Source organism: Centroberyx gerrardi, chromosome 1, assembly GCF_048128805.1.
Source record: "Centroberyx gerrardi isolate f3 chromosome 1, fCenGer3.hap1.cur.20231027, whole genome shotgun sequence".
NCBI classification, from domain to species: domain Eukaryota; kingdom Metazoa; phylum Chordata; class Actinopteri; order Beryciformes; family Berycidae; genus Centroberyx; species Centroberyx gerrardi.
The window spans coordinates 27,211,125-27,235,370 of NC_135997.1; the positions used below are offsets into that span (position 1 = coordinate 27,211,125).

General features: G+C 43.7%; 1 protein-coding gene across 1 annotated transcript in view; it reads left to right on the forward strand.

Moving 5' to 3' along the window:
• The window catches only part of LOC139910134 (transcription initiation factor TFIID subunit 4), a 100,782-nt gene that overhangs the window by 26,772 nt on the left and 49,764 nt on the right, over positions 1-24,246 (forward strand). Inside the window, exons 7-11 of the mRNA XM_078283253.1 lie at positions 7-82; positions 1,225-1,339; positions 8,800-8,969; positions 17,378-17,508; positions 21,044-21,169. Of these exons, the coding sequence (XP_078139379.1) occupies positions 7-82; positions 1,225-1,339; positions 8,800-8,969; positions 17,378-17,508; positions 21,044-21,169 (618 nt within the window). The remainder of the gene's footprint in view (positions 1-6; positions 83-1,224; positions 1,340-8,799; positions 8,970-17,377; positions 17,509-21,043; positions 21,170-24,246) is intronic.

The following is a 24,246-nucleotide window of genomic DNA, read 5'->3' on the forward strand; positions in this document are numbered from 1 at the left end:
CCTCAGGGTATCAAGAGAGCGGGTGCTGCTGGCGGCCAGGTCCGGATGCCCATGGTGATCACACAGTCTGTTAGAGCGCCAGGTAGGACACCAGCAATGAGGAATACATGTCAAATTAAGCACAATAGAAAGATTTCAGTAAATCTCTATAAGGCTCCAGTCTCAGTTCATCTATCCATCTTGGATAAAGCCCTCAGTGACACACTCATCCTGTTTGACTGCAATTTTGACGTCCGTCAGTGATGCCGCATTCGCAGACAGGTCTCTCTTGATAAAGACGTGATTTTTAAACTCAGCCCGGCCTTCTGGTTGAATACAGACTCAATGAAATATGTTAAATAGAAGATAGCCATCAGTAAATCTCTAATGCTCACTCAACAGGCTGTAGGATGTGTAAACAGGCAGGAGCTACGGAGAGAACAGGTGCTTTTTTTTTTTTTTTCCTGTCCGGTTATAAAGCGTTCTCAAACATTTACACTGCTGCTTACTCACACTGATTCACAAACACTCTTCCCACAGAAGCCCACAAATATCGCCCCAGCAGCAGCCGGGCATACCGCTCCCCTAAGAGAGCTGTGTGCTCTCAGGTGGTGTGTGTATATGTATGTGTGTGTACGTGTGTGTACCTGTTTTTGTGTGTACGTGTTTGCTTGTACGCGCGTGTGTGTGTGTGTGTGTGTGTGTGTGTGTGATCGGAGGTGCATACAAATTTGATCTGCCCCCTTCCCCAAGATCGCCTGCAGTAAAAGATCTGTAGGTTGTTTTATGCCCATAAATTGGAATGCGGGGATAGTTCTAAAAATACTTTTCTGTGCCTCTCGGCTAGGAACATGCCTGTTAAAATCAAGTTTAAATTCACTCTGGCAGTCCTTGTGCCTCTCCGGAAAACGTGTCTCGGAGCAGGATGCGGTTTAGGAGTGTAAGGAGAGCCGGTGAAGCGCAGTGATATTGACAGAGCGACGCTCTCCGCACCAACCTGGGGAGAGCGACAGTACCGCTCCCCAACCCCCCCCGCACACACACACACACACACACACACACACACACACACACACACACTCCCCTCTATCTACCCCTGCGAGGGTGACAGAGACGGTTGAAGGTAGTCGTAAGACAGGAGGAGATTTGACGCAGATACAAGGGGACACTTCAATGATAACATTACTCCTTTCCTGTTTTGTTTAGTGTTTTTTCTTCTGTCTTATTTCTCCTTTTGCTTCACAGGCGCGGTGGGGAAGGGAGCTGCCATCCAAGCGGGCAAAAGTCCCGTGGGCCTGGCTGTTCAGATCTCCGGGAATCAGAAAAACAAGCTCAACGACCCCGGAGGCGGCTCTTTCAGGTACAGCTCCCCTCGCCAGGAGACCGACGGCGGAGCGCCTGCCGTTCCGGGCAGCCGTCACATGGGGGCAGCATTTCACTAAGATGCCTCCACATGACTACAGGCTACACTCTCAGCTAAGGCCATGAGTGTTCATCCCAGTTGCTTGCCTGGCTGGCTGCCTGCCTGGCTGGCTGGCTGGCTGGCTGGGTGATCGGTGTTCCTTTTCTCAGCACCCACCACATAGCAGCACGCTGTCAGCCAATTGATCACCCTCGCACCCCCCCCAACCCCACCTCATCACAGCCCTTGTGTCGGTGTCACAACTCATCCACAGGATTGCAAATGAGCTAAATCTTAATTTGGAAATAAGGTAATTGTGTCCAGATGGTCGGAAACGCTGCATGCGGTTCTGAAAATACCTTTTGGTAAAGTCAAACATACGGTATTTTGCCCACAGCTCCTCTCTCCCCGGCCCTGTCTCTGCTTCAGCTGGGCTTTTGTCTCAAAACATAAAAGGTTCATCGCCTACATGCCGGCCTTTGTGGTCCATGTTTTATGTGTGTGTGTGTGTGTATGTGTGTGTGTCTGCATGCATTTGTGTTTGTGTTTGTGTCTGTATGCGCAGGCATGCATGTGCCTGTGTGTGCTTGTGTGTATGCGTGCAGACATATGTATGTGTGTGCACATATTTGTGTGAGTGTGTGTGTTTGTGTCCCTCAATGTGTCCCTGCCTGTGCACATGAGCATACCTGTACATCCTGTAGTGCTTGCACACATGTCTAAGAGTGTGTGTGTGTGTGTGTGTGTGTGTGTGTGTGCCAATGCGACTATTGACAGCAGTAGGGGTTTAGGATGGCCCTGGTGTGACCGGACCGGGGCAAAAAGAGTCTGGGTCACATGGGCCAACGGGTTCATGGTAATGGCCCCTGTCTCCTGAGGGGAAAGGCAGCGCCCGGGGCCCTGATTGATAAACCAATAAATCTTTAGCAGCGTTGGTAATTAAGCTGTCAGGCTCGCTTGTTACTGACAACCTTTTCCCCCTGCGGTGATCGCAGTGGCCCTCCACACAGAAAACACACTGGCTTCAACATAAGCCCTGATAACGCATAGCGCCGCTGTCACGGAAGAACACGTCACTGCCGTTTTGTTGCGTGTTTTTTAGCTTTTCCAGTTGAGGTGGTAGTTTGCATGGTCGACATTTATGTGTTGTGAGTAAAACAACGCTCGGGCCCTTGGAACCTGATAAAATTCCGTTGAGTGGGAGAATGAGCATTCTCACTTTAATTCATGTAAAAGTTACTTTGTGCAGGTTTTCATCTGACAATGTGCACTTCTTTTAAGCTGCATCAGACAGGATTAATATTTGACTCACAGTTTTAAGATTGATTTTAATGTTTAATGAGTGATTGACTTCTGTTGAGGTTATCTTCATCTCATCTTCAGCTAATTTCTTTTGTGTGTTTTTATACTCCTCCTCCTAAGTTCCTTTGAATGTCTTGAAAAGTGCTATACACATGAATTTAGTAGCATTATTATTAGTCATATGCACTGCAGCCACTGCTCTTCTTACCTGAAGATATGAATGTGTTGGGACAGAGCCCAGTGTTGCAAGGCGATCTATAGGCTGCCATTGTCTCCTCACACCATGTCCAAAAACATGCAACATGAACACAGTGATTTGACCTATAATGAGAAGAGGTGGCCTCTGTTTCCTGTGAATCACAATGGAACAAAAAGAAAGTGAAGTGTTTTTGACCAAATATTGCAAAGCGCTTTTCAGAGCAGCAAAGGACATGAGTGCAGATATCAATGAGAGGGGAATAGACACATCACAAAAATGTGAGGCCAGATAAAAATCAATCATTAAAATCAATAAAAATCTATGAAGTACATTTTGTGCATGACATAAATCCGTAGACAGTAATCACGTGCTGGAACTTTTCATCATCTTTTTTAACCAGCCAGCATCCACCAGCCTCTCATCCATCCAGCCTGCACGGTGTCCACTGTGTTCAGCTGTAGTCAGAGAGTGATCTCTGTATGGCTGTCACTCTGAGCCACTGGTCCCAGCGGGACAGCTGTACCGTGCACACACACACACACACACACACACACACACACACACACACACACACACACTGCAGGGCTTGTGGGGTTTCCAGTGCAGCTACAGCCGTCTGTGTGACACAAGTGCTTGTGTCTGTGTGTGTACGCGTTTATGTGTGCGTGTGTGTGTGCAGTTTACAGTACAGAGTGAAAGCAGCTGTCTCTGTGCCCCCCCTCCCTCATTCCCCCCTCCCCGTCTCTCTGTAAACACCCGACATCCGCTGTAATCACAGGCGAGCCAGCCGAGGCCCTCAGCCCTCTGCCAGCCCCCGAGCTCAGCCTCAACCCCTCAAATCCTGCCCTGTCCTACATGGTGGACACATACACACACACACACACACACACACACACACACACACACATAGTTGCAAACATACGTACATACATACACAAAGACACACGCAGGCACACATGCAAAGTGGACAAGTTTTCGTTCACCAACCACTGTAGACCATTGGATTGAAAAAAATCACCAGTCCTTTTCCTTAATTTGCCAGAACAATCTGAGTTAATTCTCTCTTGTTCCTATTTGTGGTCGCATTCTTTGTTGCTCTGTAAAGCGCAATGTGATGTGCCTGTTTTGCTAAAAGTGCTTTATAAATAAATTTGACATGATTAGAATAAAAACGTTACATCCCATGGTCTAGACTCTAGGATTCAAGATAAGATTTTGCAGAGAAGAACGTATGGCAGATCCATGAACAACATGGTGACAAGACTTGACATCAGTTCTACCATATTTTTATTGTTGGCCAAGGCATCTCGCTATAAGCCTTCATCAGAGCATCAGGTTTCATTAATGCTTTCGAATAATTACAGATTGAGTGTGGGCGGTGCCGTGCAATTAATAACAGTTACAGCATTTGGCTTGTCACGGGGTTTAACCCCATCACTGCCGCCGCTGCTGTCATCCAGTTGGGTCTGGAATGCCCCGTGTCACCAGCTGCCCAGTGAAGCCCGGGCTACCTGGTGGGGAATCTGCAGCGGTCCATGTCTCTCAGTGTGGGCGCGACGTTGCTGCATGGCATGGGCGTTAGTCACGGGGATCAGTCAGGGACCCCCGCCTGGGACCTTTATCCCCCGGGGGTAGGGGGGGTGGATCAGGGTGAGGTGGGGGCGGGGGGCCTCATCTTTGCCCGAATGCACCCCAGCTCCCATCCATCCATCTATCTATCTATCCACACACACACACACATACGCTCACACACACAGCCTCTAAATGGCAGCGCAATCCACCCACCACCCATGGCGTGCCCTCACTGGAACGCGAGCTTGATATGGAAACGACATGCATATGTATTCATGTGACCGCAGGCGCCATGTCCCCGAGCCAACCCAAACCAATCATTGAGAGGCTTCTCTTCCACCAGCGTGGAAGCTAATTACATCTCGGCTTTATTAGCGCAGAGGTATAGTCTGGAATATTTTGCATTTCATATCTCGTTCCCTCCTTTTAATGTCAGACCTGTCTTTGGCATTTTCATTTGATTTGAGCTCCGGCGATCCCAAGAAATCCTGCCATCCAAGAAAAAAGAAATGTGATTATTACTCAGAATATTAACGGTGTTCTTGGACACTCGCTGATGTTTTATGTGCTTATACAGTGGTAACCATTGTAGAAATCTCCCTGTCCTGCATTAGTACTGCTGGCAATTGTTTCTTAAATGTTACACAGTGGACACAATTAATTTTTATTGTGAAATAAAACTCTAGTGTCTCTCAACCAGCTGAGCACCAGACTATTCAGACTTGTAAATTCTGACAGTTGAAAAGAGAACAGAACTTACTTTTTCCCAAACAATTCCTCTTGGGGATAGAGCCAAATTGCAGCAGAAGTTAAGCTAGCATGCAGTAGAAAGGGACTTCTATGGCTTCATATGTATGTTAAACCTATTGTTTACTATAGGACATTTTAGCCTAATAGGTTGGTTAACACCTGTTCTGTGTGTAAGGATGCTGTTTTAGGTCTTCTTTTGTTTGTAATGACTCAGCCATGCCCTTATACTGCTAAACACTGGCTGGATAAAGACATTTCAAGATGAAATCAGCTGCCTATTAGGGTGGGACTGATAACTAGCGAGCTAGCTTGCGTCATGCTTTGAAGCTTACCACATATCAAAACCTATGAATTCATTTTTGTTAACAGACTTTGTAGGAGTGTCTTAAATCCATTGCACTGAAGATGAGGTAAAATTAAAATTGATGTCTCTATTCTCATCGTTTGAGTAGCCTAGCTACCTGGCTAGCTATCCTTCACATGTCAACTTGTTTGCTAGCTGAATATTTTAGTGAAAACACTGAATTAGGTCGTCTAACCAAGCAGGTCATGTTTGACAGAAAGGGTGATTTTATTGAACAAGGGAAAAAAAGAGTACTTGTAAAAAAATACATTTTTCATTTAATTAAATGGCTCTATTTCCTCTTGTCAGCTGTTAAATAGTGTGAGCTGTTTTTCTACATTAACAGCAGTTGGTGTCCATATTTTACTGCATTACCGCCACCCACCATGTTAAAAAATCACGTTCCCTGTCTCCATGCCAAGAATCTACAGTCTTTTCAACAAACCTGTCTCATTCCCATAATCAAATAAGTAGGCTACATGTTTTTTTCAGTTGCTGCCAGGTTCAAAATTCTTAGTGCATATTTCTTTTGGTCAGGGCTTTGCGGTTCCCACGTGGGAGAGCAAATCCAACAAGAAGCCAATCACAATTTTTTCTGTCAATCCAATTTTTGTGAAGCAGTTTGATCTTTGCTGAAAACCTGGGACTGCAGCATATTGTTGAATGGTCGCCTAACCAGCGTGTAGTTGTCCAAGGGGAGATTTCCTTGTTGTCGACAGACTCGCATCAGCCAGGGACTCGGAGGAAGGCCTTGTTCACACACACCTGAGAAATCCTGCTGCTTGCACAACCAAGAGCAGCACTCTCTATTGCTTAGCAAGGCAAAATAAAAAGTAGCTGTTACCGCACCATAATGCACTTCAGTAACACAGTCATGTGCTGCGCTACTGGCTTCACAAAAAATAGAAATGTGTTATATTTTTTGGCGGTTCTTGACAGTGTTGCGCCTCTTTATGCAGCTTGTAGCCAATAAAGTGTCGGACAGATGACGTGGCCAACTAGCCCATTGGCTGGGCATGATTGCTTACTTTAGTTTTGAGTAATCAATCAGTTTTTCCCCCCGAAGCCATATAGTTCTAAGCTGTGCAAGGAGCAACGTTTCTTTTGCACCTGAGTGAACAAAGCCTAAGGCGTGTTTATATTTAGGACAGGTCAAGTTATCCATGAGGACGTGATGATGAAAGGTGCACAGCCTGCGGTGAAGCGGAGGGTATAATCCCATGTATCCATGGTTGTGTTGTTGGGTAGATTCTCTCTGTGAAGGCATAATTAGACTCAGCGCTGGAGGAGAGGAGGAGAGGAGAGGAGAGGAGGTAGAGGTGTACGCGGTTCAGGGAGCTGCTCTAATCGTCTTTGTCAACCTCCCACCGCGGTGTCAAGTTTCATATCGGCTCACTGTGGCCTTACCAAGGAGCAGGAAGGCCTCGGCGGGGTGGAGTTGGCCGACGGTGTGTGCCCACACACGGGCACCCGGGAGAACTCGGGGCCCCACACTGCACACACACACACACACACACACACACACAGAAACACACAAACACACACGCAACCTCTGTCGCAACCAGCAACGGTGGCATGAACGTAAATGACTGTGGAGGTGAGCCAGTGAGTGGCGAGAGGCCGCTCTGTGTGTGTTCTGTGGTTCTTTGTTCCCTCCGTCAGCGGCACTCAGAAGCTCCGCTGCTTGCTCTGGGCCAGCCCTGTAAGCATAACATGTCACCACTCGGCTAATTCAGGCCAGAATCACAGCCTAAATAAAATGTAAGTAAAATGTAAACCTTATCCCCCAGTGGAAAGTAGTGGGCCAAGCTGAATTTCCGTGGCTTTACCCTCCTCTACATCTCTGCTTGTATGAGAAAATGTAAATAGTGTGAAGTCAGCGTTAAGCTTGTGAGAAATGACCAAGGCATCAGGAAAATATATATTGCCGGGTACAGCACAGCGGTCTGTAAATAGAGTTTGTTGACATTAGTATATAGCCAGATTCATCACAGAACATTGCCAATCCTCAGGAGCATCCTTACCCAGCTAGCCTCCGTCCAAATGCTCTTCATCTCCCTGCCTCACTGTGTGCCGACACAAACAGACCCCGGAATGGGACTTTATTGTATCATTATGGCCAAAGTGTAGCCCTCTGTCACAACAAACCTAATGCACAATTTCATCCATGCAAATATTCATGAATAAAATAGGATTTCCGAGACATTTTTCAAGGAGAAAACAGTGATAACGTCGGGACATGAATACTGATATTGAGTAGGAGTTGGCTTACAAGGCTAGTCCTCCACGCCCAAAATGAAATCTCTTTCTGAAGCGGATGGAGAATTTCTGTTTAGCATGATCCAGGAGATGTGTGAGAACTTCGAAATCTGCAGTCCTAACCAGGCAAATGAAATGAGATGTGTTTACTGCAGGCAATATGAATTCAATTGTGTGATTGTATACTGTAGCAAATGCATATTTTACTGTCATGGCACTGGCAAACAATTTGCATCTAGCCTAGTTCTTTGCTAAAACGGGTCTAATTAGGGATCTAGTATTTACCAAGTTAATTAATTAGGCCATTGTGTTATTGTGTAGGTGACCCCACTTCTTTTACGTTAGTGCACCAAACAAAGACCCTCTGGGCTGGAATCTGAAAGGCCCAATGCATCATTGCAGAGTAGCGCCCCCCTCTGTTCAAATGACCCTCTAGTGGCTTTCTTTACATAATGATATGTTGGACTGAAGATACTCTAAATTGTTTTGTCTGAGCTTTTGATGCAGGGATTGACAGTATATAACAGTTTAACATATTTTACATGTGTTTTTGGTCTGTCAAAGATTTGTGTACATTTTTGCAAACATTTGAGTAAAACAAGCCTACATTTGAGCAATTATGTGCTAAAAAAACAATGCTGTACAATGCTCATTTTTATCTACAGGTTAAACTTCATTTTTAGCTTTCCCTTTTCCAAACACTCTCGTTTAGTCTCTTTCAGGGGATCTCAAGCAACAGAGGGCCTTGCAGACCGGCAAGGTGTTACTGTACTAATTCGATGCATTGTAGTGGGGGTCCAGTGTCACATTTTATCAGGGGCCTAGAAATCCTAGCAGTGATCCTGACTACAAATCAAACTGTACAAGACTTTAACATGAATATATCAACATTTCTGACTATACATTGTCAATCAGTTTGGAATGTCTTCCAGTAAGTAATTATTCCGGTGTATCCCAAAAGATTTTGATAATCTTCCATCTCTCATGTTTCAGGGACGATGATGACATCAACGACGTGGCCTCCATGGCCGGGGTGAACCTGAACGAGGAGAGTGCGCGAATCCTGGCCACCAACTCGGAGCTGGTTGGAACGCAGATCCGCTCCTGTAAAGACGAGGCCTTTCTCCACCCGGGCCTGCTCCATAGACGCATTCTGGAAACAGGTGAAACAAGCGCGCCCCACCCCTCATACAATGTAGCACTGTCAAAGACCTTATTTAGATGCTCAAACAGCTGTAGAATCCAGGCCTGCCAGGGAAGCAGAGTGGTTACCAGTGTTTTTTGAGGGTCATACCACCATGTTGCTGGAGTAACAACAACAGGGAAATTTTTCATGTTCCCCCCCCCCTTCCCCCCAACCAAGACAGAAAACAGAAAAAAAGAAAACGTCTTACTTTTTATACTTTTACTTTTTTTACTGTATTAGTGATGAAATCACTATCTGTTGTCTTTTGTGTTTGGAACATGTTGTTTCTGAATTTATGGTGTCATCACTAAAGACAGTTTTGATTTTCTCTCCTTCAGTGGTTCGGGCCAAGCCTTTTCTTGTTTGGCCTCAGTTTAAATTTGATACACTTAACAATTCTTTCACCTCCTTTAATGAATTCTTCAGTGGCTGTCTGAACTCACTGGACCCCAGGCACACGCATAAATACTTTATGGGCTTGTCTTTTGAAGGCTGGCTGTCAGATTGTCCTCTGGACTAAAGGAACAGAGTTTAGAGGAACGAGACTCGGCAGCGAGATTTTGATTCTTTATCTCTTTTTAGTGGATCTTGCGCACAGTATTGCATGTGCTAATCGATACAGTCGGGAGGTCTTTGTTTGGGGCATCACATGAGAGTGATGGTGTCGTCATTTCCCTTTTTAGCTACTAGCAGTAACACGGTCAATTTTATTGCTTGTGATACGCTTTAGGCTCTCGCTGCATGTTTTAGCACACCTGTGAAAAGGATAACGAGCGTTATTACTTGAAATAAAACTGTCCTTAGCATCTCTCCCATGCGCGTCAGATCAGAAAACGCACAGTGTAATTCCACGTGACGGGGAGTCTCGCGCCCTCGCCTCGTTTTATCTCAATTAAAGTATCTTCGGTATAGCAGCGAGGCCTGCAGGTCATGTTTCGTTACGTGGTACCTCGGCGTGGTTGTTATCCCGTCACCTCGGGGCACGAGGCGTGTTTAAAAATGTAAATCTTTCCTCCGGGGGGCGCGCAGCGTGGCGCCGGGCAGGAGGCCAGGGCGCCCCCTGCTGGGGAAGTGGCACTTGCGCGGCTTTGTTGTGTCAGTGATTGGCCTCGCCGCGCTCCCAGCTGACAGCAGTCCGAGGGAGGCTCCCCCGGCCTGCCAGCTCCACTCAATCAGAAAGGCTCGGCTGCTCCTCCTCACTGTACAAACACCGAGTTCGACCCTTCGCTCTGCTCCCTGACTCCCCATTGAACCTCTCCCCCCTGAACCTTCCTGTGACCTGTCCTGCTCTGTTGGCCCCCACAAATAGGTGCGCTCCAGGTCTGGATGAGGCAAGTCCCCAAACTCCGACCTGTGTCCTTCAGGGTTTCCCCCCTTGATATCTTTCTTTCTCTTCCTCTTTCTGTCTTTCTCTGTCTCTTGTTTCCTCTCCTCTCTTATTTATCCCCTCCAAACGCACACACACACTCCTGTTTTCAGCCCCCTCTCTCCCCCCTCCCTCCCCTCATAATTCTTCAGGCTTGTCCTTGAGCTGGTGGGAGGCAGTTTCATTTGTGAAGCACCCCCCCCCCCCCCTCCCACCCATCTCAGGGACCAGAACACAGGCACAGCTGGAGCTCTCTAGAAAAGCTCCTCAAAGTAAATGATAGTCCACTGGTACCTCAAAGGTCCAGCTCTGCAGAGATACACACACACACACATACACAGACACACTCATACACGCACATATACATGCGCATGCACAGGGTCACACTCACACAAACTCACCCACAGACAAACACCCACGCAAGGACACAGGCACACAAATTTAGATTCAAACACAGAGACATAGATACTCAGAGCAGGCATGCAACCACACACACACACACACACACACACACACACACACACACACAACTGGGTATCTGCAGGTCCTTAAAAAGTAAGAAAAAGTCTTACAATAAATAATCTAAATGTAAGACCTTAAAAAAGTATTAAAATGCTACGTGTAGAATACTACCTCAATATATCGTTCTCAAATTAATTTAGCATAGCATAGTGTAATGGCTGTAGAAAAATGAGAACATTGCAGAGCAAATTGGTCTATTCTGTGTGTTGCTTTCTATGTATTCTATGTGTCCCCGGCTACAATTTACCACAAATTGTGTAGGACTAACTGGATGGCACAAAGGAATGCTGTGTTCACGTCATGTCAGATTTGCCGTAAATATGACCTGCCAACTGGGAAAAACCGCTCACATCAGCCCCCTAGTCGTAATTACACGTAGGACAACTTGGTGTTACAAATTGGTCAAGTGTGTTGATACAGGCATCAAACACTGCAGTGACTCAGCAGTCCAAGTTAATAAAAATCAAAATGATCAGTATTATTCGCACTAATACAATCAATTCTGCTTACAAAAAGCAAGTAATGTCTGCTGCAGTTCGTTTTTGGCTGATAAATAAAAGTTTCTTTGGATGTGAGCTTTCCAATGAGTTAAACAGGTGAACGCTTCCAAGCTGTAGTAACAACATGTAATCTCGTTCTTCCACTTTGAAATTACGTGAACGCAGCATCAACCAAAACAGGAAGAGGACTGCAGCACTTTGAATGAACAGCTTGAAGCTGCTCAAAATGGCAGGCTGTAGAACCATTGAAAAAACACCACTCCCAACAGCTGTACCCTCTTCAATAAAACGCAAAAAGAAGCCTTTGACAGAGGAGGCAAAAACAGCGAAGGAGAGTGACAGAGCCCGGGGGAAGACCAGAGTGAACCTCGGCTGGATGTTCACTCGGAGAGAGCTCTGTGAGCTGAAACGGTTCAAGACCTACATTGAGCTGCTACTGGACAACTTAGTGATATAACTCAGTCTATCAAAATCTGTTTCCAATCTTTTTTCCCCCAATTTTTTTTTTAACTATTTCCTGAACATTGTGGTTGATCTCTGGGTTTTTAGTCTGTGCACAATGGCATAGTTTACTAATTTTGGAGTTACAGCTACAGCTAGTAGCTAGTTACAGCTAGTCTAGCAAGTTAGCTTCATTATTTAGCACATCACAGCCAGGGAATGGGGCAGTCGCTAAGTTCTCACTTTGCTTGCTAACACCAACGTTAGCTGCTTGAGCTGGAAAGAGCGAGTCATCTTTGCAACAGAAAGCCACAAAGCCAATAAATATATAAAATCACACTAAACATGGAACATCAATATAGCACTGCCAGAGGGAAAAAAAACACGAGACATACACATGTAACCAGACAAATCAAGATGACTTAAAAGCTGAAGTATCAAAGTAAGTTTTGAGCCAGGACTTGAAAGAGTCAACAGAGGGGGCAGATCTGATGGAGAGGGGAAGGTTGTTCCACAGTCTAGGGGCCGTGGCAGCGGAGGCACCGTCACCCTTGAGCTTACACCTTGACGAGGAACAGCCAGGCGCCCCATGGTGGAAAACCAAGACGCCTGGAGATTGTATAGGGGCTTAAGAGGTCTGATATATAAGTTGGGGCTAGCCCATTCAGGGCTTTAAAAGCAAATAACAAAACCTTAAAATCAATTCTAAAATGTACTGAAAGCCAGTGGAGAGAGGCCAGAATAGGGCTGATGTTGTCCCTTTTGCTAGAACCCATCTGAAGCCCAGCTGCAACATTCTGGACCAGTTGCAGGTGAGACAAGGACTAATACCAGCATACAGGGAGGTACAATAAGCTAAACAGAAGGAGATGAAAGCATGTACAACTTTCTACAGACCTTTGAACGAGAGGAAAGACTTGATTTTGGAAATAATTCTTGGCATAAGGCTTAACATAGGTGAACAGCTGGCCCAAGCAAATAGTAATACATTTTATGGAGTTATTGAGAGAGCCAAACAGGACAACTTCAGTTTTGTTTCACCCGGAGAAAATGTTGTACCATCTAATATTTGATGTCTGCAAGACAATCCCTGAGGCTGTTCAGGCTGCACTGGTCATTTGGTTTTAGAGGGTGGTAAAGCTGTGTGTCATCTGCGTAGCAATGGAAGGAGATATTTTACTTCTGAATGAGTTTACCCAGGGGGCGCACATAGATAGAGAAGAGGTTAGGACCTTGTAGGACCTCACATGGGAGAGTGGCCAGAGAGGAGGAGAAGTTGCCTAAATTGACTTGGAAGAAGGTTTTATTGTTGAGATAGGAGATAAACCAATCCAAGGGAGTGCCCACAACACCAATCCCATGCTTGAGATGGTCAGAATGGCATGATTGACTGTGTCAAAGGCGGCACTGAGTTCCAGGAGGACTCAGACCAGTCCGTGAGGAGCAGGTCATTAGTTATTTTCAGTAGGGCGGACTCAGTACGGGAAGCCCTAAATGCGGACTGGAATTTTTCCATTATGTGGCTTTGGTTCAAGAAAAACAGCAGTTGGCAAAGAATTACCTTTTTGATTACTTAGACAGGAACAGTAGTTTAGATATGGGTCTGAAGTTGTTAGGCAATTAAGGGTCTAAATTGGGCCTTTTTAGGAGAGGCTGAACCACAGCATGTTTGAAGCAGGTGGGGACCGTACCTGAAGCCAGAGAGCTATTGATGATGGAGAGGATGCTGTGGCTGACTGTCAAAGACCTTCTTATAGAGAACAGCGGGGACAATGTCAAGGGGGCAAGTGGCAGATTTCATGTGAGTAACAGTTTCTATAAGGGAGGGCAATGTAATGGGGCAGTTTAGCAGATCTGACCAGTGAGGCAGATCACAGACAGGGGGTGGAATGTTCACTTTGTTCTCAACTTTACTGATGAAGAATTTTAAGAATCCTTCACACTTAGAAGCAGACATGTCGATGCTGGATCCAGGAGGGGGACAGACGACAGAGTTTCTGGTGCTGAATAGGACCTTAGGATTGCGTGAGTTTCTGGAAATGAGTTCAGAGAAATATTTTGCTTTCATGCCTTTAACTGCTTTCTGGTAGTTGACTAGATGGTGTCCTAAATTTCAAAAGAAATTTGGAGCTTGTCACGTTTCATTTATGCTCTGCTTTTCTGCACTCCCTCAGGGCTCTAGTGTTGTCATATAGCCAGGGCTGAGCTTTAAGCTTAGGTTTTTTAAATTTAAGAAGGGCAACAGAGTCAAGAATAGAGGAGCAGGTGTTATTGAATAAGGAAATAAGCTCCTCTGTGTTGAGTTGGGGAGGAGAAGTCTTAATATTGCAGGTGTTGGGAGGAGATTTGAAAGCCTCAGAGAACTTACTGGCAGTGGAAGAATGAATGTAGCGAGAGTGGACATAACGGACATACAATTTTGGAAGCAAGAAGGGTAGAGAAGCATCAAACATAATGGCCTTATGATCAGCCACACATCGCTAAAAAAAACAGAAGGTAAGATCAGGAGTATGACTTATGAGTAGGACCATTAACAAGCAAGATCAAAAGATTCAACCAGGTGCATAAATTCACTGACAAGTAGTCTAGACAGCCAGCACACATGAATATGAAAATCACCAAGAATCAAGACTCTGTCAAAGTTTGGCATGACAAACGATAGAAAGTCTAGAAAAATTGAGATAAAGTCTTTGTGTATTCTTGGCAGACGGTGTAGAGGGCAATTACTATTGGATTCACTGTGCTCACTTTAATTAATTGTACCTCAAAGCTAGAGAAGATATCGGAGGGTAAAAGGCAGCAGTTAAAATGCTTTTTAAAAACCACACCTAGACCCACGGTAGTAGGAATGTTAACGATGCATTCAACGGTTCGGTTCCATACAATATTATCATTTTGACAAAATCTGAATGAAGACAATTATGACTGAAAAAAAAAACATTTTTATAAATGAAAACAAAAACAAAAATATAAATTGTTTGGCTTCAGAACACTTGGATTATGCTGCACAAGCTGTTTGGAGTAATTTTATAGTCGCTTTTTGCCCTTTTTGGAACTCTGAAGAACAAATTTCTGTTCACTTCAATTGTTTTAGAGAAGGCTGACATGAAGCTGTGCTAGCTTGCTGGCTGTGTGTTATGTGAACATACCAACTTCTCCAGTGTTTTGACTGACATGAGGGTGAGTAAATAATGACAAACTTCTTGGGTGAACTATTCCTTCAACATGGAGATGTAAACAAAGGCAATGAACTGGAAGGGAAGGAGATTGTTTTCCCCATGGCAACACAAGCAAACACATGATATTTGATCATGATAATAGTTCTGCCAGCAAGCCTGTACACACTAAGGAGTCCAAAGCCAATTGCCTTTTGCTCGTAAGAACCTGCCAAAGTTTGTTTCCGCAGCAAGTACATTGCCCTCTTTACACACACAGGCAAGTCTAAGGAGACTTCACAGCAAGATAGGCCCAACTTGAGTAAAAACATTAAAACATGGTTCCAGATGTTTGACAGTAGATTCCAAGCCGGTGTATCTTTGTGGATCATTGGGTTGTACTCATATCAGCATCTATTTGAATCCTGCTTAAGTGTTCCTATGTAGCTTAATGGTTAGATGGCACTAACATCGACAGGATTAAGGGTTCAATTCCCATTAGAGCTAGCCATGCTAAAAATGTATGCACTAGTCCGACTTGTTAGGCGGTTTGAGTCAAAGTGTCCACCAAATTGCAGATGGCATAACCTTTGGTGCATGTCATCCCCTCTTTCTCTTCATCTATCCAGTCTCTCTGCGCTCTAAACTACCAAATAAAGCAAAAAAAGGCATGAAAATAATCTTAGAAACTAAAATGAATTTGAAAGCGGTCTAATTCATGTAGGCTGTTCTTTTGCCAGGTGAATGGTAATGATCTGTATTGGTACAAGTTGAAGAATGTGTTTTTTTGCTCACAGAGACGTGGCTCTCTTCGGCTCAATCCCTTAAACTTTCTCTGAAATATTAATGTTCCTCAAAGACCTTATTTTTCAGGAAGCAGAAGCCTGTTAGTGGTTTTCTTTTACCTTTTGACATCGCCACATGTATTTTCACCCTAATTATCAGGCTAACAGGGCTCCCTCCATCCATTTCGAGGCACGCGCTGGTGAGGGGTATATGTATTGTACAGCTGATTTAAATAATTGGTGTGGTTTACTTAAAAGGGTGCCAGAGAGAAAATTATGTTAATGGCATAATTTAAAAGGAAGTTGAAAACAGATAGTAACCCTACCAAAGTCTGTCCTCTTCTCTTCTGTTACGACTTCAGATGAGTTTCGCTCCAAGGAAACTAAATTATCCTTCTCCTTCGAATGGAGATGGTCAATGTCGTTTACACACATGAAGGAGCTTAGCCGGTAAAGCCATACTGGAATTTGCACTAAGACTGTGAAACAAATTAACTTTTCTGTGTGATGAGTACTATTTCTGGGAGTTAATTGCACATACTAATCCAAAGAGTTTCTATGTGCGAATATGTGTGTGTGTGCCCATGCGTGTGTGTGTGTGTGTGTGTGTGAATAAGTGTGTGTGTGTGTGCGTGTGTCTGTGTAGGTGTGTGTGTTCCTCTCAAAAACAATTGCCCTCTACCTGCTTAGCTGTTATTTCTCTTATTTCTTTTCCATTTCTTTCTTACCTGATTATTCTAGATTATTCTACCTATTCTACTATTATTCTACAGGAATATTTTCAGGGCGCTGTGACCTCTGACCCTTGACCTATTTACTGTTGCTTTCTCCTACTGTTGGTGATTTAGGAATTGAAGCCTACTGTAATCATTCAAGTGTCTGGAAATGCTAAATGCCTAAAATACAATCTAAACATGTTCCAAACATGTAACATGTTGTAGTGTGAAATTTTTGGTTGCATGTGTTTCTATAGCCCCCATTTGCTGTTTTTTTGTATATGTTCTATTATATATTCTTCTGTTTTTATTCTTTGTATTCCATTACTCTTTGCTGCCATAAATTACAAACAATCTTCTTGTTGAGATGATTGGCAGCCTGTACCAGCCTCTACACTGCATTTTATATTGTATGCCACTAGGTCAGATTTTGCGGGAAATATGCTTGATTGCTTTATGGCACAGAGGGATATTTTACGACACAAAACAGGAAGAGGATGCTGTTCTTCCAGCAGAAATGGAGCTAAAGCTTTCAGAGTTTCTCACAATGGCCGATGGAGGAATGAGTGAAAGGATGGAAAATCACTTCTAACATGTTAATTCTCGTTGGTAAAGTGAAAGTAAACAAATGTGCCCAGAGTGACGCCAGGGAGAGAGAGGGACCCAGAACAACAACAGGGTTCATGGGAAATTTGGTCTTAACTTTGAGAAGCACTAGCATTAAAAATATTGACGTGAGATAGAGGCTACCAGATGTCTCATTTGTTTAGGGTAATTAAACCAAGGTATCATAATTAATTTGACAATGATATATTGATTTTTAAAAATGCTACAGGTAGCTAAAGTTTCATCTTATCCTAAATGTGTGTGTTTGTGTGTGTGTGTGTCTATCCTTCACAGCTAAGAAGTTTGGAGTCACAGAGGTCCCCATGGAGGCGGTGACGTTCATCTCTCACGCCACACAGTCACGGCTCCGCACCGTCGTGGAGAAGGTTTCTACCATCGCACAGCACCGACTGGACTCCTGTAAGGTAAGACTAACACACACACACACACACACACACACACACATTAACACACGCATTCACATGCACCAACACATTCACACATGCATACACACACTCAGGCATACACATACACAAGTATGGACATGCACGTATATACACACACACACATTTTCTTTCTTCATCTGTCTCACTCACACACACATGCACGCACAAAAACACAAGCGTGCCGCGAGCACAAACACGTAACGGTTTATACGAGAAACCTTTTTTACACTTAAGTTGATAAACAGGATAGCTCCGACTTTTCAGTCAGTCAGTTAAAACTTTGGGTAAAAAAAAAACAAAAACCTTCTAAGGTGCCCGTCTGCGCACACCGGCGTTCCTTTGTCGTTATTGGTGACTTTATCTTCTCTTAGCCCTCGAATGTAACTATATAACCACATTTAATTGGTTACATTAAAGCACGAATCCATCTCGACTGCAAACCAAAAACCCCGGCGTTGTTGGGAGAACTGGGGGGAAACTTTGAAAATGTGTTTTTCCTGACACCGAGAAGGGAGGATGAAGAGGAGGAGGGAGGGAGGAAGAGCGGCGCTACAGCTGTCCCCATCTTGTTTTGTGCCTCTTCTCTTCTTTCTCTCTTTCCCTTTTTTTTTGTGGTTTTGTAAATGAGGCGTGTGAGAGGCGTGAAGCTCTGTGAAGCCACTCTGTTGACATCAGCGAAAAAAAAAAAAAAGAGAAAAGACGGAAAGACAAAGCGGCCTTAAAGAGCGGCGGGGCTTCGGCAGCGGCGGCAGGAGCTACGGCAAGAGTGCAGGCTCAGCGCTGCAACAAAGAGGAGGGAGGGCGGATGAGAGAGCGGGGGGGGGGCGGGGGGGCTGGCGACGAGCCTCCTCTGATGTGTCTTTATGCTCTGTGCCACCCGGCTTCTCACATCCACACACACGGAAACACACACACGCACACGATCACACACCCCGACCCGGCACACACGCGCGCTGACACTGACACCGACACACACACACGCACACGGATAGGAAAAGAGAGAGCGATATAGAGATGAAGTGCGAGAGGGAGAACAGAGCTGCTTAGGAGATATACAGACACACAAACACACACACAAACACATGTGAAATAAGCAATTATCCTATTAACTTTTTGATGACCCACAAACTTTGTTTTTTCCCCGTTAAACTTGCCTTCCCATTTCCCAAGTGGGAGGCGGCGCGCCGTATGCAAAGAGAAGCATCGCGTGTAAATAACAAAAGTTAGAGTGTGTTGTGTTGTTCCCAGACTGCTGGTGTTCGGGTTGAGGTGTGTCTAAAGTTGGGATTTTTGATTGAACCGAATGTGCGGTTGATGATGGATGTCTTTTTATGCTTGCCAACAGGGCATGCCTGAGTTATTTATTGTATGCATTGATTGTAATTGTGGTGATAGTTCATTACGCTTTTGTGGGATGGGGGCCATATGGGTGCCTTATTTCATGATGTTGTTTTTGATCAGTTTTGTGCATTGGCAAGGATATGGAGAGTGGTTATTTCAGTTATTTAAAGGTACAGTTTTACATCTTGATTCCTCTAAATCTGCTGAAGTGGCCAAGTGACTATAGGATTTTTATTAGGTTCTTGATGAGCTGCACATGTCTGAAACGCCTGTGATAGAAACCTTTATAGGCCAGCTGATGGCCTTTATAAGATCACTCTTAAGAAACAACATTGTGTGACAAACACTGTTGCAGCAAGACATATCATACCAATGGACACAGTTTGTACTATTTATTCTACTATCACTCAACACATAAAACTAACCAGGTTGAAAACTGACTAGAACTTATTAGTTAATTTCAACTGCCATGCCTAAACACTTACAATACATCATACATTGTAATGTGTTACTCTAATTTTGTATATTGGCTAACTTCAACAAAGCAAAACCAACAATAATTGTACTAGTTGATATAATGGACATCCACCTATGCAATGTAGGACACAATGTCAACTTTGAATAACTAAAAAAATTAAATAACCATTCTGCACAATCTTGCCAATGCACAAAAAAATTACTCTCTGCCTACCTCATTAAACACAACATCATGAAGTAAGCTGGCCTCCATCCCACAAAAGCTTAATGGACTACCATCACAATTGCAGTCAATGCATACAATAAATATCTCCTCACCTAGACAAAATTAATACATCAGAATAATGCATTACATTTGTAGCAAGAAAGCTTTAAAGAGTTAGAAAAAAGTACAAACCCCAAGTAAAACATTGAGAAAATAGCAGGGAATTCTTAATAAAATGTAACGCTATGCTAAACAATCACAGATTACTCCAACTTGCTACAACCTCATCCAATCTTCTCACCTAATATGCAAAATCAGTCATTAACATGCTTGATTTAAAATGAAGATTGACCCACACAACTACATAAAACACACTTATTATCACACATCCGCACACATTTTATTAAACCTTTTTCATAGTAATCATTACATTTCAATTACAATATAATAAATGAGATTATCAGTCTCGCCATGTAATGACTCTGAACATCTTTCTGCTCCAAACCCTTTGTTGTCTCAGTAAGAGGTGTTGCTAAAAGATTAGAGGCGTTGTCTCTATCCATGACAAACACTTATTTGCCGTGACGCTCATCACCGACAAGCATGGAACTGACGCTAATCTAGTTTTCACCTGTTTCTGTTTTATTTCCCACCTTCCACCAATGTCTTTTTCTTGCTCTCTCTCTGCCATTCACACTCTGTCTCTTTTTTCCTTCTTCACTTGCTCTCTACCTGTGTCGCTTTCGCTCTCCTTCTCAGTCTCACACTCTCTCTCCTTCTCTCAGTTCAATGGCTGCTTTATTGGCATGACAGTGTTTCCATACATAACCAAAGCAGAAGGTGACATAATGAAGTACACTCACTCTACAACAACAACAATCTAATAAGAACCGATTATCTATCTACAGCGGTATTCTTCATTTTGCACTGTTGCCCATTTCCCTTCATGTGCGACAACAGTCACTGCTAAAATTGAAATTGCACTCACTTGCACAGTAACATTTGGAAGACTAGGGAGATTATTGAACTTGGGGAACATTTTACTTATTTTGTCAAAGTAGGTCTCTCTTATGTCTTGATATCTCTCAGTGTGGTAAGAAGTGAGATTCTGTCTCCATCTCCTCTGATGACTAAACAAACAGCCTGGCCTCCCTCTGTATCCAACAAGTCTGTACATTGTCAGTGATTTTCTCCATTTTCTGTCAGTCCTGACAGCCAAATATTCTGCCACCATGTACTCTCTGTTTAGGGTTGAACAGAAGTCTAATTTACTTTGAGATTTGGTAGTTTCTTTCCAGTATGTGATGTAATTTTCATTTTGTTTTGAGATGATTTGGTTGGGCCAGAGCCTCAGAACCAGCCGGTAAATGAGACTCTGACCTTTGTTCAACTCTTGGCGTTGTAGTGACTTTCTCTCCGTCTGTCTGTCTGTCTGTCTGTCTCTCCATCTCTCTGTCTCTCTGTCTGTCTGTCTGTCTGTGTGTCTGTCAGGATGATGAGTGCTATGAGCAGTCTGCAGACGTTCGCTCTCAGCTCCGCTTCTTTGAGCAGCTGGAGAGAATTGAGAAGCAGAGGAAGGACGAGCAAGAGAGAGAGATCCTGTTGAAAGCCGCTAAAGTAAGTTACTGTCACCGCACCATCCTGCTGTGTGTGTGTGTGTGTGTTTTGGGACGTCCCAGTGCAACAGTGTGTGCGTGTGTTCTTTTGTGTGTATGTGCGTGCGAGAGTATGTGTGTTTCGCTGTATGCGTGCCTTCGCATGTGTCTGTATGTAAGTGTTTTGGTGTGGGTGCATGCTGCACAGTGTGTGGGTGTGTGTGTTTTGCTGAATGCATGCCTGCATAAGTGTGTGTAGGTGCATGTTTGTGTGTGTGTGCTCCAAAATGTGTGTGTGTATGTATGTATGTAAGTGTGTGATTTGCTGTGTGTTTACCTGTGTGTATGTGTACGTTCTGGTGTGTATGCGTGCTCCAGTGTGTGTGTGTGTGTGTGTGTATGTGTGTGTGCACTTGCGCATGTTGCTCCTGCGCAGGCCCTGACAGATGAATTAGAGTGTGACACCAGTGGATGGAGTGACCTCCCTGTGTCCTCCCAGGCTCCTGGCCCCGGGGCTCCTCTGTCCTGGCTCCCCCTCCCCGGACACAGCGAGGGGAGGGGGATCACCATGCAACCCCATGCAATACCCCAACACACACACACACACACACACACACACCACCCCCTTCTCCACCACCCATTTTCTCCCCCATCCTGCAAACCCTCCCTCTGTCACAAGCCTTGACAGCTCAGGTAGAACAGAGAGGATCAGTTTTTAAAAAAAGTACAGATTTAAGTCTCAGAGGCCAAGCAGGGGATCGTTAATCTCAGTTTGTTCATTTTATTTTTTAAAGTAATAATCCATAAATCCATCTAGTGATTCAACCTATACCCAGTTCATGAAAGCTTTGGATTTGCTGTTCTAAACACTCGGTGTCTGGTAGGTCTTTCTCAGGGAAAATCCTCTGGTGCACAGAAAGCATTTTTCATTTCTGGTTTGTTTGGAATAAATAGAAGAAGAACTGGGCAGTTAGCAGGAGCGGTGATAGCCACCATGACTGAAAGAAAAGAGCGCCACCTACAGAAACTCAAACTTCATCAACAGAAAATCCAAGGAGAAAGACGTCACAGTACTGGACACACTGTTTGATTGACAGGTGATCTCTGGGAAGAGCAGTGCAGAAACACCACAGCAATGAGTGCTGAGAACCAAGGATTTTGCTAAAATGCTAAAAAATAATAGTCCAATCAGTAGTGTTTGAGATAATGTGCATAACGGACAAACAAACAAACAAACAAATGAAGATCAATTCATAGTCCACTCCCTGATTTCATAGAGGATTTTTGATTCATTTTAGGCAAAATATGAACAATAAAACTTTTGCACACCTGAATGTTCCAAAGACAGTTACGTAGGAGAGGACTGAACTCAGCAATTGAAAGGAAAAAGCTCCTGCACACTGTCCACTTCACTTCACAGCAACGTTTCTGTACAAAGACCTTCCTCAGGTTATCTGGACAATTTGTACCGAAACGTTATTCCTCATAAAATCTATTTAATTGCAAGGGTTTGCAGTTTTGCGGGAACTTTTTTTCCTTTCAATTGCTAGATTTATTTTGGGCAAAAATAAGTAATCATGTTAAGATGAAGAACACTATACTGCATATATACCTAAAATTGAAAGATGTTAAGAAAACAATTAAATTAATTTCAGAAGTTCAGTTCAGTTCTAGTTCAGAAGAGCACCATCCACCATCTTGTTCTTCATTCAGTTTGGTGTGCTACTCCTTATTGAAACCCATAGCATGGCCAAAACGTGTTGGAGTTGGCTTTAATATTTTCTTTTGATGACTTTTTAATTTTGTGCCTTGGACCACCTTTTTTATTTAAGCAACAGACCAAACCAAAGAGTACCTTCAATATAAAAAGTGGGTCCTCTCATATATAGATTATTAGAAATTTAGAATTTCTATCACCTTGTTGACCAAGGACTTAAGTGACCTGCAATCCTTTAAAAAATACTATCATTTGTTTTTGCACTATCAGTTGTTTTCTAAGAGTTGGTGTCACTTTTATCCAATTGATGGATGTCTCATTATGGCATGATAAAATATCCAACATGCATATCTGCACTCAGAGGATAAAATGTGAAAGTTTTAAAAGCATGAATTTCCAATGTGTCCTTGAGCTGCTACCTGTCTGCTCTCCTCAGCTTGTTCTGGCTGTTCTGACCTTCGACCCGTACATGAAGGGTCTCTGTGCCTCTTACAGTACACAAGACCAGCCTGTCATTTATCACAGACAGCATGAAAAAAAGGTCCAGAAATTTGGAAAGATCACCACTGACCAAAAAAAAAAATAAAAGAGAGGGAATCTTTTGCAAATGAAAATGCCCCGCGGTGCAACATTAGCGGAATGCTAGGTTAATTTAATTAATTTTGAATGGAGCCAATGTCCCACAGTAAAGATTCTCATTGCGGCACACCTCGCCGTCTTAATTGCATTATTACGCTCCGGCCCTGCCATGCAGGATATTAGAAAATCCTCTAGCTGATGAACACTGGCCACACAAACCTCATGACCTGCCTGCTTTTTCTTTTGGGAGGATGGACTTATGGCCAGAGAATCTCCTTCTTGGTTGTGAAAAAAGACATCGCCTCAGCAGTAAACGACACTGTAAACTGCGTTGTTAAAAAGGGAATTGCGAGGTTTTTAGACCCCTTCTGTCAGTTCACAGTTCTGCTTGGTTGGACGATGTAATTTTTTTTTTTACTGTGAAAAGCTCTCTTCATTAACAGGATTAGTGAAGAACTTTTGCAAATTTTTAATTCTCTCCAAGTTCTTGTTGGAAGGGCTTACCTCAGGGCTTTTTGGATTACAAGAGCCTCATTGAGGATAGTTTGACTTCCACAGACTGCCAGTCTGTGGCTTTTTGGCCCTGTTACCATGGCTTTTTGGTTCATGGGGAAGTTTGGAAATCAAATCATTACTCGATGAGAGTATATTACATAGACACACTGCCTTACAACCTAAAAGTAATTTCCTACTCTTTCTCCATGGATGTTATTTCTTCACCTAAAACTTCTCTATCATTCTAGGGTATCTATTACATCTGTTATGTCAGTACAACTGGCTGATTCAAGGGAATTTAAAAGAAA